This window comes from Lipomyces doorenjongii, assembly GCF_038497915.1.
Source record: "Lipomyces doorenjongii strain NRRL Y-27504 unplaced genomic scaffold V1508scaffold_55, whole genome shotgun sequence".
NCBI lineage: Eukaryota > Fungi > Ascomycota > Lipomycetes > Lipomycetales > Lipomycetaceae > Lipomyces > Lipomyces doorenjongii.
In genome coordinates, this window is record NW_027118122.1 from 90,723 (window position 1) to 106,641 (window position 15,919).

The following is a 15,919-nucleotide window of genomic DNA, read 5'->3' on the forward strand; positions in this document are numbered from 1 at the left end:
TATCTCTTCGATGTCAGCGATGTAGAGTAATTCGTAGGCTGCGTCGAATGCGAATATCCGCCATCCATTATCTTGTCGAATAAATCCGCCTTGTATCCGCCTTGATCGGATAAATCCACAAATTATTACGCTAGCCTAATTAAGTTAGCCCTATCATTTCATAGTTTAGTGCAAATGATGTCTAACCACGACCGTCATCTTTAATGGAACACGTGACGTGTTGTGCTCGATGAGGGCTCGCTTGCGATATATTCGTAACGGCCATTCTGGACTGTCCATCTCTAAGCCAACTGCCCTGTCTAGGACGCAAGGCACGGCAAGCTGTACCCGATTTATGTGTACAATTGTAGGTTCTATATCCTGTTATGGTACATTGCCAAACGTTTTTCAAACAATGCTGCGGCATGAGGTGTGTGTGCCATATTCGGCAATTCATAAAAATGAAATGAGTCTCTCGGAATCGATGACCTCTCCTAAGCCGCAGAACACTTGTCTCCGGTAACAGTCTTTGTTGCCTTGGGATGGGACAAGTAAGTGATTATCATTATGGTGGGAAGCGAACACGCATACGCGCGGCTCGGAGCTAGGTGACGTCATCAGACTCTGTGACATAATCAAGGGATACGACGTCAGTGACGTCTTCATCTGACGAAAGTGAGATGAACCTTCTGTTCTGGAAGCTACATATATGTGTGTTTCCATCGAGCCTTATATAACTCTGTAACCTTATGGTGGAGGTCTATGCAACTTATTAGTCAAAGATTAAGAGCACCATAACACACCAAATACTCGTCATGGATGCAGCGAATCTGTATCGTCATGTTCAAGAACACTACGGAAAGATTGCTAACCACACCGCTCTCACAAATCTCTCAGATAAATATTATCAAAAAGTCGCGACAGCTTTCGGATACACGCTGCAAGACATTCGATCTATTCCCGAGAATGCGAATCTCGCACTCAGCTGTGGAAATCCGTTGGCAACCGCAAACATAAGGACTGTATGTTGTATAAATGGCTTTGTCGAACAACTGTTGACTCTCATAGGGCGAAACGGTCATCGACTTAGGGTGCGGTGGTGGAATGGATGTCTTGCTAAGCGCAGCAAAAGTTGGACCTGATGGAAAAGCTGTTGGTATTGACATGACAAAGGTATAATGTGCATTCACGGTTTAAGTTCGAAATCAATGTGATGTGTCGTTGACTAACAGCCTGCAGGATATGTTGGACCTAGCTCGTCAAAACGCGGTGAAGGCTGGAGTCTCTAATGCATCTTTCATTGAGGCATTAATAACCTCTATTCCATTAGATTCCTCGGTAGCAGACTGTATTATCAGTAATTGTGTAATCAATCTGGTACCTAATGTTGACAAGCCTATTGTTTTCCGGGAGATATTCCGGGTTTTAAAGTCGGGAGGAAGGCTTGCAATTAGCGATATTCTCGCCAAGAAGGACCTCCCAATTGAGGTCAGAGAGGATCTATCTCTATATGTCGGATGCATTGCAGGAGCTAGTCAAGTTCTTGATTATGAGCGGTTCCTCAAAGATGCAGGATTTGAAGGCAAAGTTCACCTCCACCTTTTTTCATAGTTGATTATGCCTGCTGACTGCAATCTTCAGGTGTAACGATTCTGAACACGAACAGTGACCTCAACCTTTACAAGGAACTGTGGCGGGCGGAAAAGAACGATTCAGAGGTCTCTTCCGCTTCATGCTGTGGTTCGCACACTGAACAGTTGCAGGGGCGAGCGAACTCTATGTTCGACTTCAATGAATGGGCAGGTCAGACCATATGCATGCTAAATATCATACAATAGGGATCTAACGTGCGGTTTTTAAAGGCTCCTTCCAAGTGTACGCCATCAAACCTGAATGAGGTGTCTAATACATCATCGAATTAGTAATCACACTGTCCAGGCCGCAGCACTGCGAGATCCCCGGTGGCAGGTAAGTTGATAGTTGTACATTGTTCTCCTGTCTTTTTTGGTTGGGTTATTGTAATAACAGGAGTAGCCCGAAGAAAGGGCATAAATTCCCAACGGTAGCTAAAAGGCTCAATGGCGTCGAGCTTGTTTTTTCCTGTGAATACAGATTAATGTCATGGTATATTTTACTGTACGCCGGTGCACCAGACAGTCGCCTAGTTGCAGCTGCGAATGGAGTTAGTGAAACGATCTTACGTTTGCCATGGTATCCAAACATTACCATAAATCCCGATATCATGAACAGGACACTATTATCGGCAGACTCCGCAATAAAATTGTTACTTCTCACCTAGCTCAGTGAGCGACAATTTGACAGCCCAGCTACGACCGACATATTAATTCGGAAGGCCGAAGGGGTAAAATATTTGCTCTACAATCCGAATGGGCGAAAGTCATCTTTATATATCGTCCCAATAAAAGAGATATCTACGGGTATCCAACTGATCGACCATGTCACGAGCAATCCTCACTTACCTCGTCTCTCCTCTCGTAACGATTTCAAGGACGTTATCTTCGTTCGGCCCTAGTGCACTCATCCGGCCAGCTTCGCCGTAGTGATGATCCAGTAGGAGAATCAGAACAGGACGAGGCCAGGATGTGATTTGATGTTTAATTTAATTCGTGAAGTGGTGGCTGTCTGAGAACAAAATTTGATGCTAAGCAATTCGTCCGGACAAATAGAGTCCAGGATCGCTCGGAAACAATCGGCATGAGACTATTCAGTGACTCCGATAAGGTATATTATCAGCGACTGAGTATTCCGTCGTGGCGCCCGCCCGACCTAGTAGGTGCACGTGATCACTTTCTCATCACGTGGAGTAACCCGCACAGCAATCCTCGACTTATTTCCCCCATATGTCCCGACTTGTTCCCTAACCCTTGAGCTTAACTTGTGGGCCAACGCGATCAAGTCTATCACGCGGATAAAGTACAGGGAGTATGTAGTTGTCCTTCCTTCATATTCAAATCTAGGTACATGTGCAAACATGTAATATCGTTTTACTCGTCCCCGCACCCTGACGGCAGCATTCAGTAGTGCACTCTTCCAGGAGCGTTTGCCGCTCATTCTGTTAGGTGGATCTGACATTGGCGGCACGAGCAGTAGGGGCACGACAAGCGTCCGTTCGGACTCTGAATTGATCAATTCCGTTGGGGATGACGATGAGCCCGTAGTGATTTCATCAACCTACTCAGAGGAATAGGGCTCTTTCGAGCTTATGGCGTCGGAAAACCCTGAGATCAATGAAACTGATGACGAGACATCGAGGGAGGTGCGTGAGATTATGAACTGGGCAACTGGCGATGGGTCTAGATCAAATCCGCGAATGCAGCGTGACGTTTCCAGCTTTATTGGGAATCAAGGAAACTTCGTCGCCAGATATAAGAGACCATATCAAGAAGCAATGGGCTCGACACGTTCAGCAGACGGCCAGACAATGAGAGATGCTGCGAGGTCGTATTATTTTATGTGACCGCAAAACCAATGTCATCGGTCTATATAGTTGATCAACCCCGATTTGATTGTCTGTCTAGGTGTTGCCTTGTCAATGTAGTACGGTCGTCACCCTTCGTTCTTTGTCGATTTTTTTGCGTCATTAGCGGTATAGGTGTTTCTTTTTTTGCGTTCTTCGACCCGTTTTGTTATTGGGCGGTCTTGTTTGTTATTGGTTTGAATTCAAGTCACTAGTTGACGTCCACTCTTTTTGTTATTGGTTTATCGTTTTAGTCACTAGTTGACGTCCGCTCTTTTTGTCATTGGTTTGAATTATTTTAGTCACTAGTTGACGTCCACTCTTTTGTTATTGGTTGTAGTTTTGGTTAGGATTTGCCCCCAATAAATAACGAAGCCATGTAAACCTAATGTGCTCATCCTGCCACGCCTCTCTGGGGTTTCAGGGTTCAAACAAGGTTTCTAATAAACCCTGAACCCTGAGCATTCCAGTCTGCTTTGGGCATAGCCGAAAAAATTCTTTTTACAATTCCAGCAGGTACGACCAGGTACTGAATTATACAAAAGGGTTTCGTGTCATATGGGTTAGGGGAAAAGTCGGTACATTTGGGGGAGAATAGCTGGATGTCGCACAGCACTTCATAAGTGGCACTTCAACACATTCGGCATCTAAGAGCCATAAGCTCCAAGGTTAGCTGTTACGAAAGAGATTACCACTGGTACACTCTTCTCACGAAGTCCACATGCCGACACAGGTACAACAAGATACGGCGCGTATTCGCGAAAATCACTATCGGCGTCGCCGCTACGCTGATCGGATGCACGACGTGGACCAGCTGCAGAAACAATGGCAGAAGTGCGATCAAATCCGGATAGAAAGAAATGTTCATATCCAAAAAGTAGCGAGGAAGATTGCGGCAGAGAATCAGCACTTGATCGCCATGTTGTTGAGCCGTGGCGTGGCGCAGTCATGTATCACTGAGCAGCTGCGACCGGGGCATGAATGCACATGCTTGTCTCCACCGTCCATCGACCACACGGAGTCAACATCGCGACTAGATCTGCTCGACACTCAACCAAGACAGGCGAGTAACGTGTTATTTAGTTAGGCGTCGTTGTCAAGGGAGCACTGTCCTAAATTGTACGCAAACTATTTGTTCTCCGGCTAACTGGAGATTTTAGGATGAGCCTTACGAGAATGTCATTGTGTCTGCCGATGTCAAGAATGACGAGGCCAGAGAAGTTCAAAATTCGGTCGCGCGAGATGTGTCCCGAGGGCAAATATCCGCTCCCGAATTACTGCATGCCGATATGGTGCTTCCGATGCCTGCTCCCGGGACATCCTCGTGTGTACGTGCAGCTGCAATTATCGCCAATATGGGCTTGAATATTAATGCCGAACAAGCCAGCGCCGAACTTGGTTGCTCTGTGGGTATGGACTGTGCCGTAGATAACTTGAAAGTTTTTGCCATTATGGATCAGTCATTGAGCGGTGCTGATCATTATTGACTACATTGAAGGTGGCATAGTAGATATGTTGCATATATAATATATACTTATTGGCGTGCTATCTGTAATCCATAGAAATATCGAGTAATCACCATAATTCTAACTCATAAGTGACACCGTGCACTATTGGAGCTGCTCAGGAAAACTCTAATGTCAGCTATTTTCGTGGCAGAATTGGTCAACTTGGTTTGCTATTCGGAACGTGGTGGCAGGGAATTCCTTGAAAATGTGGTCAAATTCTGCAGTCTAGACACCCTGATGTCATTTTGTCCACATTTTGTCCAGTTTCCACTGAAAACAAAACATCTTCTCAAGTAAAATGCTATGTAGGGTTGTATATTAATAACCTTATCGCTGATGCAAGAATGAAGAGTGTGCACATGGAATTTTATCGGAACCGTCACAGGCTTTTGTAAGTGATGAACATAAAATCGTCTTCTTACCAAGCTTAACTATGGGTAGACACGAACGACGAATATATTCGCAGTTCGAATGCGAATATTTGGATGTTTCATGCTTAGAATGCGAATGCGAATAAAAAAAATTATTCGTAATTATTCGCAATATTCGCACGTATAAGATATAATAATTTAAGAAATACTTTAGAGTAAGTTTGATTATGCTCCGTCCAGTTCCGTATTTGCTGCTTAGCTTCGAGCGCGTTTCGGATCATCCGATATGCGGAGTTCCAACGGGTATCCACGTCATACTCAATCATTTTCGCTTTCAAATTAATAGGCTGGCACAAAATCTTCCACTGTTGTGTTCTTTCGTCACATAGCCATAATTCGGAGCCGAGAGAGTGCAGAATGTGATCCAATGTCTTGGCTCTTTTCATTCATGAGATCGCAAGTGTGCTCTGCCGTGGCACGATTGTCAGCTTTTAAACTGGCAAGAATGTCGGTGACTATGAGATTGAGCACATGCGCCAGATACCTAACGTAGCTATCGATGCCCTGAAAGCTCAGTCGCTTTGCATTCGAACCGTGAGGATTCTCTGGACTAGTTATCAGTTCGCTTGTCGGTGAAAGTAAAATACAGTTTTTGAAGAGAAACTGGGTAAGGGTATCTAGGGCTAGACGTCTCCGAAACCCTACGAATATACGAATATTATTCTTATTCGCAATTCACAACATAAACTTTTATTCGCAACCTTCTTGCAACGCGAGTGGTTTGAGGATACATTTTGAGGGATTACGGTTAGAGACTGCGGTCTTAATGTACAAGAGAAAACTTTTGTCACACAGCCTTTTGCTTGATATCTGTCCGCTTATCCATCATATCACTGTTACGTTGACTGTCTGTGCGCATATGTTCCCTTCTGTGTTATTATCATAATATCAGCCGGGTATTGGAGAGCTGATTGTCTTTATTTCGAGATGCGTGCTTGTTCTTGTTGCCAAAGTCCTCAGTGGAGATATAAGTCCTAAGTGACCAAAACGATGGTTCATCTATCCCTGAAACCTGACTGATCAAAGGAAATGATTCTGAATCGGGGCCCTCATGATGATGACGAGGAGAATGAATTCAGATTTCGGCAGGTTCGTTCGAGCTTTGTGTTGTTGGTTATTTGCCAACCTTATGTCAAGAGCCCAAGATTCGTGCATGTATCACTGAATACGATAGAATATCGGCGGGTTTTGTCTATATCGTATATCATATCGCCGGCCAGATGGCAGATATGATATCGTCAACTGGGTGACAGAGCGCATTGATAAAATACAGGGATATATTTTTGAAATTCTCTCATTTGCTATCGAGTACCTTGCATAATCCTAAATCGTTATCGATATCGTTTTCCTCCACAATGCCTAACAAAATCTAGCAGTCAAACACGCCAGCTGCAAGGCCTCAACAACTATATCCACAATGTCACGGTCGAGACCTATTTTTTAGTGGCATCAGGTAACCGATTTTAGTGCTGCAGTGCTACAGGATATGGATCAAATATCCTTCACAAGCATGATATTACCAATCGTTGAAATATCATTTACTCACTCACCCACTCACTCACTATATCAGCCTTTACTTGCAGTAAGAGACGCTCTGGCAGGAGTTAAGTGAAGTTGCAGCACGCACTCGTGAAAAGCAACATATGGGATCGTCATAGAACTAATTGTCGAAATAACCCTAAGACCTTGATCCTCAGTCCTATGACAGCGCCCTGAGTCATTGAGCCAAATGGAAGGCGGTGAAATGCCCTAACGTGAGATACATACTGATCGACCTCTCGAGAGATTTTGAATTCTCCGAGATCTCCTCCATATTTATCAACTCCACTGCTAATCCAGTCTCCGCTCGCTCTTATCTTTGTCTTTTACCCGTCCATGGCAACAACTCTAGCCGAAAACACAAATGACGCTAACAAAGTAAGGTCTCAGATAGAGGCCCCCTGGCACGCAGCTTATCCGGAGGCAAGGACTACGGCCGCCTCCATCACCCGCTTGGAGCTTCTTAAGTGGTTTCGAGCTGGCAAGGTTCCCGGTAGAGACTTTGTCCTCGTCGACTTACGTCGGACCGACCACGAAGTATGTGACTTTCCGGCATTCCTGGAAGGAAAGTTGCTAACCAACCGTGATAGGGCGGTACAATCCGTGGCTCCCTGAACCTTCCTGCGCAAAGCCTTTATCCGACAATCCCTGCACTATACTCCTTGGTCACCGCTGCGAAAGTGTCAGATGTGGTGTGGTACTGCGGTAAGTTATGCCCCAAAGGCCGCCCTGTTCAAAGCCGCATCGCTTAAGCTGTCTTCTAATGGATGACAACAGGTTCATCTCGAGGGCGAGGAACTCGCGCAGCCGGTTGGTTGGCAGACTACATTGTGGAGCAAAACAATTCGACATTGAAGAGCTTGGTGTTGCAAGGTGGCATCAAGGGTTGGGCAGCTGCTGGCGAAGAGTACACCCAGCTAATGGATGAGTATGAAGAATCAGCTTGGAATACATAGCCGTCACCTGGATGTCGGACTGAGGAAAAGTCGTACTACGTGCCATTCAGAAATTAGTTGTTATATTGATTTCTTATGTGAGTCAGGTCCCGATGAAAGGGCCTCGTTTTAAAGTGGGATCAATAAAGGACTTATAGCTGATACGACCTACGGACGTTATATTAATAGAACGCAAGCATCAATAGGCCGGCTAAAATTTGACTCCTCATATCTACCTTTGATCCATCTTTTGAGTAAATTGTTAGTTGATCAAAATCTGCTGTGAGGAGTGTGTGATGCTAAATTCAGGCAAGAAAGTCCATGTAAATCTGGTGAATTTCCGGATCAAATTATATGTTATATTATAACGGTTCTATTTATATCAGGTCAATACACGATGAATCAAAATATCAACTAAGGTCGGCTGTGAACTAATGAGTTGATGTCTCCCGACATTTGTGAGGGTCAGACATCGACTACATCTAGAATTGTCTCTGGCACTCTGGTCAGTGTTCATTTCCTTTCATTGTTGCAACCACGTTTGGACGCTATATCACAATATTAACCTTACGGAGCCTTTATGATTTACTAGCTTGAAATTCCAGCAGCTCATACCAATGCGGAGTATGTCACCAACATATTCTTGGTTGAGCCGTTGAAGTGGTTTACGATGTGACCAAGCTTGAACTAAGGACGGGGTTGATGCAAATCGAAGTTGATCTTAATATATTTACTGTTCCATGGACATCAATAAGGTATATATAATATACTACCATGACCTGAGTAGTAGTGTGATAGTATAACGTGATAATGAAGCTGTAAACCCCTTGTAGCATTAAAAGGGCCTGCGGCGGAAACATCACTACAATATGACCTTAAGTATCTAGGTAGACTCCATACTGCAACTGACAGTATTCTATACCTGAACCATGGATTCTCGTAGAAGGAATTTTTATTAGATAATGAACACGTACAGTGCACTGATCGCACCAGAGAGTCTGGCCAATGAATAATACTCAATCCTCCCACCCTAGTCTCTTGCCAATCCACTTTGCTACATACACTAATGCTAGCAAAACCGGGACCTCTATTAAAGGACCCACCGTGGATGCTAGAGCTTGATCGCTATTAGCACCAAAACTCGCGACTGCAACGGCAATAGCCAGTTCGAAGTTGTTGCTCGCTGCTGTAAAACTCTGTGCCGCGCTTAATTTATAGCCGAACCCAAGCTTGTACGTTACTAGCATAGTGAGAAAGAATACAGTACCAAAGTATACAATTAAAGGTGCGGCAACTCGGACAACGGAGACGATCTGGTGGACGACCTGGTGACCTTGAGAGGCGAAGAGAACGAGGATAGTGAAGAGAAGGCCTATCAGAGACCACGGACTTGCCCACTTAAGGAACATTGTATCGTACCATTTTTGGCTCGTAAGCCGGAGAAGTGTAAACCGTGTAACGATAGCCGCTCCCAGTGGTATCCCAAGAAAGACGCCGACGCTCTTAGCTACTGTGGCATAGGAAACAGAATTAGCATTGCTTGCGTGGCTGATGACTTTAATGAAAAAGATGGCAAGTGGGGCGTAGAGCACCATTTGAAGAACGGAGTTGACAGCCACAAGAATTGCGCAATACTCATTGTCACCGCCTGCAAGTCCGGTCCATATCAAGACCTGCCGGAGATCAGTTTTTCTCGTCTGTAAGGTTGAAAAGAGCATGACAGCTTACCATTGCAATGCACCTTGCCAGTCCCACTAGAATCAAACCGTCTCGTAAGCCTGGCTTGTCTGGAAGAAAGGCCCATGACAGACCCAACTTTGAAGTCATTATTGAAAGTTCAGACCACACAACAAGTGCTACTTACCATCAGGAACGGCGCGATTATCCAATTTACTATTATACTGAAGAGTATCTGGACCCAGATCTCGCGCTTGCGAAACACATGGTGAAGACTCTCGTATCTCACTTTGCAGAGGATGGGGTACATCATAACTAGTAGTCCGACAGCTACAACTTCAGTTAGCAGGACGAAGTATCAAGGACTTAAGCTCGTCGTGTATCTTACCAATCGGAACAGAGACGCCGACGAATTTACCCTTCTGCAATGCAGGACCAGTATTCGGTACAAAATTGCCGAGTATAATGCCAATAGCCATGGCTAAGAAAATCCAGAGAGCAAGGAATCGATCCAGGATACCTAAACTTTTAAACACTGACTCCTTCTTTGCCGGCGCATTTTTCTCGCCTTTCTCCAGATCTTGGGAGACATATGATTTCTCTAATTGCATGCCTTGCGTGGAGGATGGGGGATTCGTGACTTCTGTACTGCGCGATGCGTCGCTCGTCGAAACTTCCATGTTTATACACAGCGTCTGCTTGCTGTTGTGACGTAGGAGAATGAGTCTGATCTGCTTCGAAACAATTACTAGTAGCTGTCCTATAAACAAGTTAAGGTACCATGTAGACAGATACAGCAAAACGGAGACTACAAGTAATGGTCATGGCACGTTTATTATGATGCTGTAGTTCACCATTGGATTTGATAGTCGATTGTCAAAAAAGTAGCCGCAGGGATTAAGGCTGAGTGATGATCGACCAATCATTTGGCAGTAGTGACTCCAGCAAACTTTCGCTTGCCAACGCCGCAGTCGAACCTGCCCCGTATCATATCATACCAAATGAGATCAGGGTGAGGGAGTCATCCCGATTGATTTCAGTCAGCGTAAATGTGAGAATGAGGGTTCGGTTTTATTGAAGTATGATATGCATCACTAGCGATTAATAATGGCACAGTCGCTTGTGTAGCACACCGGTTTATGAAATACGTTATGCACTTTGTAACCTATAAATTTCAATGCTGGGGACTGTGGCATGCATTTAATACACTTTTTACTAGTCTTTCTCTCTCAGGGCCGTTTAAATCGTCCGTCTGTGGGGATCCCTAAAAATGTGCATTATTCGTAATTAATCGTCCCAGTAACACCAGACGCGCGCACTCATAGTATCCGTGCTCAATGAGTTCCTATTCCTCCATAAGCCTAGTAAATCGCGTCCACCATTAAACAGTCGTTCTACTGACACCCCAGTGGCCGGTATAGCATCTTGCCGCCATTGCCATTCACGGAAATTTATCCTTATGTGTCTGTACCAAGCTAGCAACCAGTTCTTCTAATTTATCATGACTCATCTACCATTACCACTAGACGCGTGTCCAGAGCGACTCTGATACAGCAGCAACTTGGTGATTGGAACTGCTAAGACTCCACGTGCTTTTCGGGCTGCGGGTGTTAACTTTCATAATTTAAACCTTGTCTGGCCTCGTAATCGAAAACTTGGATAACTGTTATGGAGGAATGACATCGATGGTTTGATTCTGAAACGGTTGAACGCACGAGGCCGTAGTTCACAACATCAGAGCCAGTCAAGAGATTATCCGCATGGAAATCTTATTGTAAGCGACAATGGGTTTACTATATGCTTCGTGAATATGACGCAGCAAGAGATCCAATCTGTACTATGAATGTCCTAAAAGCACTTCAGGATTCGATCTTGGGAGATTGACATATCAACTGCAATTATTATCAGTTGCTTCCAATATGCTGAGCAGAAGGAGTTGAGGATTCTTCCGAGCCAGCTATTGCAGATATATCAAACAGCCTTGAGAAACTTCAGTTGCCTGGATATTAATAACTTTCTAGATCCTGCAGATGAGACTGTTCAAGATGATATTGAACAAATTCTTGCTCATTTGAACCCGAAATTGAGCAGGAATCAGTCGAAGAGCTTGAGATCCTTCCCAAAATATCGGTCTCTGAGACAATTGAGGCTCTGTATAAGCTTCGCATTCATGAAGAGCAGTAGAATGATGGAAATCAGTCTCTTATTAAAGACCTTGTTACACATGAGAGAATAGAAATGGAAAAAAAAACTTATTACAGCAACAGCAAGATATTGGAGCATACTTTTCATGCTAAAGTGGTGTCCTTAGTATAACCAAGCCTCGATACAACGAACTGAAAGTCTTCGCTATAACGAGATTTTACTGTATATTCACCGTCCGTGACTTGTAACAAGGAGTACAGATCGAAACGTATCCCCTAACCCTTAGTGTTGCTCTAATCATTCCTCTGTAGGGCTCACAACTCTGATTGTACTATCTCAAAACCCATAGCAGTTCCAGTCATTTGCTTCGACTTCCACCCCATCTAGTCAGCATCACTTTCTCTCCATCACTCCAAAAGTCTACCAACACAGGGCTGCCAGTAGGATTGTCGTTTAGCCAAGTCTTTATCTGATCACAAATTTGCACGGCGGCAATGCAATCACTGAATTGGTTGTGCCAATTGAGGTTGGCCTGTGAATGATATTTCGAGATCACGGTTACTGAAATGCTTGCCCATGACGAAATCTGTACTCAGGGATTTGAGTCACCAACTCCATCTGCCGAAAAGCCCGTACGTTGCGGCTAAATATCCGATAATGCTGATTAAAAAGGCAATAATAGTGCACGTCGAATACGCTACGCAGGCCGACTGGATCTCAAGCTGAGGGGAGTTACAGGCCAGCGTCGCAGTTCTCAGTTTCATAAAAGCAGTATTGGTACAAAAAATCGAGGCTATGTATAAACGCACGATTGTACTCTCTTGCCACGCACTCTTCCTCAGATTGCTATGCCTATCATTAGCAACGTCGAACTCCCTGATATCTGATCCATTGTAGACAAAGAACTTGGGATCGAGGTCGTTTAGTGTCAGGTTCCTATCATAGGCCCTAGACTTGTACCTCTCTAGAGGTGTAGGATTATGTTTAGGTGTCCGAGTCCGTGTCAATACTCATTGCAATAACGGCACAGCGAATTGTAGATAAGAGTATGGTGCAAAAAGTTTAGTCGCGACAATTTCGCAACCCTAACCCAGTTTTGCGCCCTAACCTTGATTTTACTTTACTCTCATTGGTTAGAAAGGCTAATTATAATTCCAATGAATTATAGACATAATTAAGCAATATATACCACAAATAAGTCAATAATTCAATATTAGTTGATATCACTCAGTTCTGCAAATCTAGCCATTCCGGCAGGCTTCGATGTGACTTATACTTTTTGACTGCAAACTGCGCCATGTTTCCGTCAAGGTCCCTAGTGTATGCCTCAATGAATTGCCAGGCTCGTCGTGCAAAACGCCTGACACGCCCAACTGGCATTGAATCCAGAATAGTCGGCACCCGAGCTCGAAGTTGTGCATAGGAGTAGTCACAATCTGCTCGCGCTTGCCACTTGGCATTGCCCCACACGCGCTCAATGAAATTGCACTCACAGTGGAACTTTGGATACAATTCAAAGAGGTGCCCCCTCGCAGACCTCCAGTTCTAGTCGCGACGGCTGCGTGATGAAGTCTGGCTGCTGCGCCAAGATATGACTAGCGCAGCATGACATTGGCACTGATAAGTCAATAATTTTGCTTTGGCACCGCAGCTCAGCCTTAATGCGTCTTTCTATAGACCCCGTTCCTTCAAAATCGTCCGAATCCCTATTTGCAAGCCAGCTTTGACATGGTCCTTTGGATATACAATGTCTTGCATAATTCGCTGGTCTCCGTTCATATAATATGCTTGCCTTATGGAAATCTTATTTATCTTGTCATTCAGTGTTAGTTTCGTGATTGTTAAGGCGTCTGGAGGTAGGCCTGATGGTTGTGGTTGCTTGACTGATCGAAGCAGAAAAGTCCAATACAGTCGGGATGCGACATTTCAAATATCTTGATCGCTTTCATAAGTTGCTGGACCATGTCATCTGAGTTCCAATATCCATCACGCATTTTCACTGGTTCTGTGATTTCTCTCGCGCACAACTCATCGAAGCGCAGAGACCATGGCAAGCACAATAAAAGTCCGACGCCATTAGTCCCATCCCTTGGCCTTTCTTCTTGATTACCGATTCATCGTCTGCCTTCCAAGTCATGGCAGGGTCATCATTGCTATTGAAGTAGCATTCATCATGTGTCACCAGTACAATTTCTTTGGCACTAGTTTGGAGACAAGGTTCAATCACTATATCGCAGTCGTTACCAGCGAACTCCTTCATCTGCAATCGGTATGACATCATTCTTGCTGCCCATGCTGTCCGATATTGCACGACATCATGTCTCTCATGCCCATCAAAATATACATCTTGAGAATGGCGGCCAATGGAAAACCCCCAGGATACAAATTATTCTCATAGAATGACTGTAGGGCGTGGACTGTTCTCTTGTTCTGAGGAACTGCATGCATTTCCGCTTAACATCTTCATCGCAGAGTGCCGATCGTTGCTTTGCATGTTTCCCCCGATGACCAGCAGTGGGGAGTTTCCCCGTGTGCTCGAAAGAGTTTGCCCATCTTCGAACCAGTCTTGCCGTATAGTCTTGTTTGTCATAGATGTGTTCGGCGACCTTAAGGGAGGCTTCCATCTTTCCAGTACCTCGCAATCGATATTGATAATACGCCTTTAATGCTAATAGACGAAGCATCTCGGATTGCTCACTCTCTCTTGTAGTTGAGCACTAAATTGAACCAACAAGTCAGATGCAGAGGCAGTGGGAGAATGAGTTTCTGGGAAAATTTGCATCAGCTGCAATGTTAGAGAAATATATCTTGATAGACTCACCATTGACATTGTCCTGTATTTGCCTATCCGAAACAGTAAGACTATCATCATTTCGTACACAGACGACCTCTACAAATTATCAACAGCATTAGAACTCTTCAATTAATCTGTGGACGGTGAAAGTCATACCTATAGGTGTGGCCTTATTAGGTATTGAGGATTGCTCACTGTCCGCATTTAAATTAGAAAGACTAACATGGTGATGTGGGACACTTGAACTGGAGAAGTTATAACTGAACAATGACTGCATATTGATGTTTGTCTTGAACTTCGCTTTCCATCGTTGCTTGGTTCTTACAGAGCCTCCACGACGTGCAATGTAAACAATATTTCTAGAAGGCTTCCTCGTGTGGTATCTCCGCTTGGGAAGAAAAACGACCTTTACGCATGGCGTGAGATCTTCAGGTTATATATTGATGCCGATATTTTCTTCTCTAGACTTGGACAAGATCAAGGCGAGAGAGGTGTGGAGCAAGCGCACGAACGATTTACACGGTTTATGGACCAAATTCGGCAAACCAATGTTATAGATCGACTTAAGTCATCCGAAAGCAAGGCTATTCTTGAGTTGTTCTGGGACTTGAACTTCACATTGCTGCAATCTGCTGAATGTCAGGATCTCAATCAGATATCTGCTATAAAAATTTCGAAAACGTCTGGCGAAAACACCTCACTGTTGTATGGAAATTTTTCACAGCCTGAGCAACTATTCAGTTGACTGACTTATCAGTAGTACGCAAGAAACGTTTCCAGAACTTTGTTCTGCTTGTTCAGAATTTTGTTCCCACAATTCCTTGCGTTCAACGCCGACATCAATAGTGAAATCGGTTCACTCCACAATGACTAAGCAGCTGCTATCAGTGATTCCACAGCTGGATGACTATATCTGTCCTGTATGCTATGTTATTGCTTTCAAACCAGTTCGTCTCGATTGCAGCCACGTCTTCTGTATTCGGTGTCTAGTCAAGCTGCAACGTCAACGCAAGAACAGTTGTCCACTGTGCAGGCAAAAAGTTCTCATCACAGCTGACGGACAAAATATCGATATTGGTCTCTATAATCAAATGCTATTATATTTTCCTGAGGAGACAAAATCGAAACAAAGGGCAAATAATAAGGAATCTGCAATGGAAAAGTTTCCACACCTTACAAATCAGAGGACGTGCGTCATACTGTAGCTTATAGAACATGACGTGGTTTTAATATCTCTTGATATTGTATGTAGTAATCCGTCTTTAGGTTACTCCTAGCAAAAAACCCACAAAAACTCGCAAAACCCGCAAAAATGCGAAATTAAGCAGAGTGTTTGGAAGTCTTTTGACCCCATAGGGGCTTCCAATCCACGAGGGACTTGCACTCACAGAAGCATTGCTGCTTCTATACACGCGGGGCTAGGTCCCAGCGTG

The 15,919-nt window shown here is 44.3% G+C and overlaps 6 protein-coding genes across 6 annotated transcripts; 4 read left to right on the forward strand and 2 right to left on the reverse strand.

Annotated features, from left to right (window-relative positions):
• The first annotated feature begins 648 nt into the window (after positions 1-648).
• Positions 649-1,934, forward strand: V1508DRAFT_232682 (S-adenosyl-L-methionine-dependent methyltransferase). The gene is made up of 5 exons (XM_066936324.1): positions 649-1,001; positions 1,048-1,152; positions 1,219-1,561; positions 1,621-1,782; positions 1,842-1,934. The coding sequence occupies exons 1-5, from the start codon at positions 795-797 to the stop codon at positions 1,874-1,876; spliced, it is 852 nt and encodes a 283-aa protein (XP_066793965.1). The 5' UTR covers positions 649-794; the 3' UTR covers positions 1,877-1,934.
• A 2,151-nt stretch (positions 1,935-4,085) lies between these two features.
• Positions 4,086-5,047, forward strand: V1508DRAFT_423145 (uncharacterized protein). Its single transcript, XM_066941132.1, has 2 exons — positions 4,086-4,520; positions 4,618-5,047. Exons 1-2 carry the CDS (start codon positions 4,179-4,181, stop codon positions 4,942-4,944), a joined length of 669 nt encoding a protein of 222 aa, XP_066793966.1. The 5' UTR covers positions 4,086-4,178; the 3' UTR covers positions 4,945-5,047.
• A 2,224-nt stretch (positions 5,048-7,271) lies between these two features.
• V1508DRAFT_434373 (Rhodanese-like domain-containing protein) lies at positions 7,272-7,891 on the forward strand (the record flags this gene model as incomplete). The annotated part of the gene is made up of 3 exons (XM_066942021.1): positions 7,272-7,472; positions 7,526-7,640; positions 7,713-7,891. The coding sequence occupies 3 exons, from the start codon at positions 7,272-7,274 to the stop codon at positions 7,889-7,891; spliced, it is 495 nt and encodes a 164-aa protein (XP_066793967.1).
• Positions 7,892-8,584: 693 nt separating this feature from the next.
• On the reverse strand, positions 8,585-10,489 carry V1508DRAFT_423152 (sodium bile acid symporter family-domain-containing protein). Its single transcript, XM_066941133.1, has 4 exons — positions 9,936-10,489; positions 9,735-9,877; positions 9,599-9,685; positions 8,585-9,543 (listed from the first exon to the last, which is right to left on the reverse strand). The coding sequence occupies exons 1-4, from the start codon at positions 10,225-10,227 to the stop codon at positions 8,887-8,889; spliced, it is 1,179 nt and encodes a 392-aa protein (XP_066793968.1). The 5' UTR covers positions 10,228-10,489; the 3' UTR covers positions 8,585-8,886.
• Positions 10,490-13,910: 3,421 nt separating this feature from the next.
• Positions 13,911-14,759, reverse strand: V1508DRAFT_423157 (uncharacterized protein). The gene has a single exon (XM_066941134.1). It carries the CDS (start codon positions 14,374-14,376, stop codon positions 14,026-14,028), a length of 351 nt encoding a protein of 116 aa, XP_066793969.1. The 5' UTR covers positions 14,377-14,759; the 3' UTR covers positions 13,911-14,025.
• Positions 14,760-14,823: 64 nt separating this feature from the next.
• V1508DRAFT_358884 (uncharacterized protein) lies at positions 14,824-15,691 on the forward strand (the record flags this gene model as incomplete). The annotated part of the gene is made up of 2 exons (XM_066937083.1): positions 14,824-15,191; positions 15,247-15,691. Coding segments are annotated over 2 exons (813 nt in total), but the record flags the coding sequence as incomplete, so codon positions are not given.
• Between the last annotated feature and the right edge of the window lie 228 nt (positions 15,692-15,919).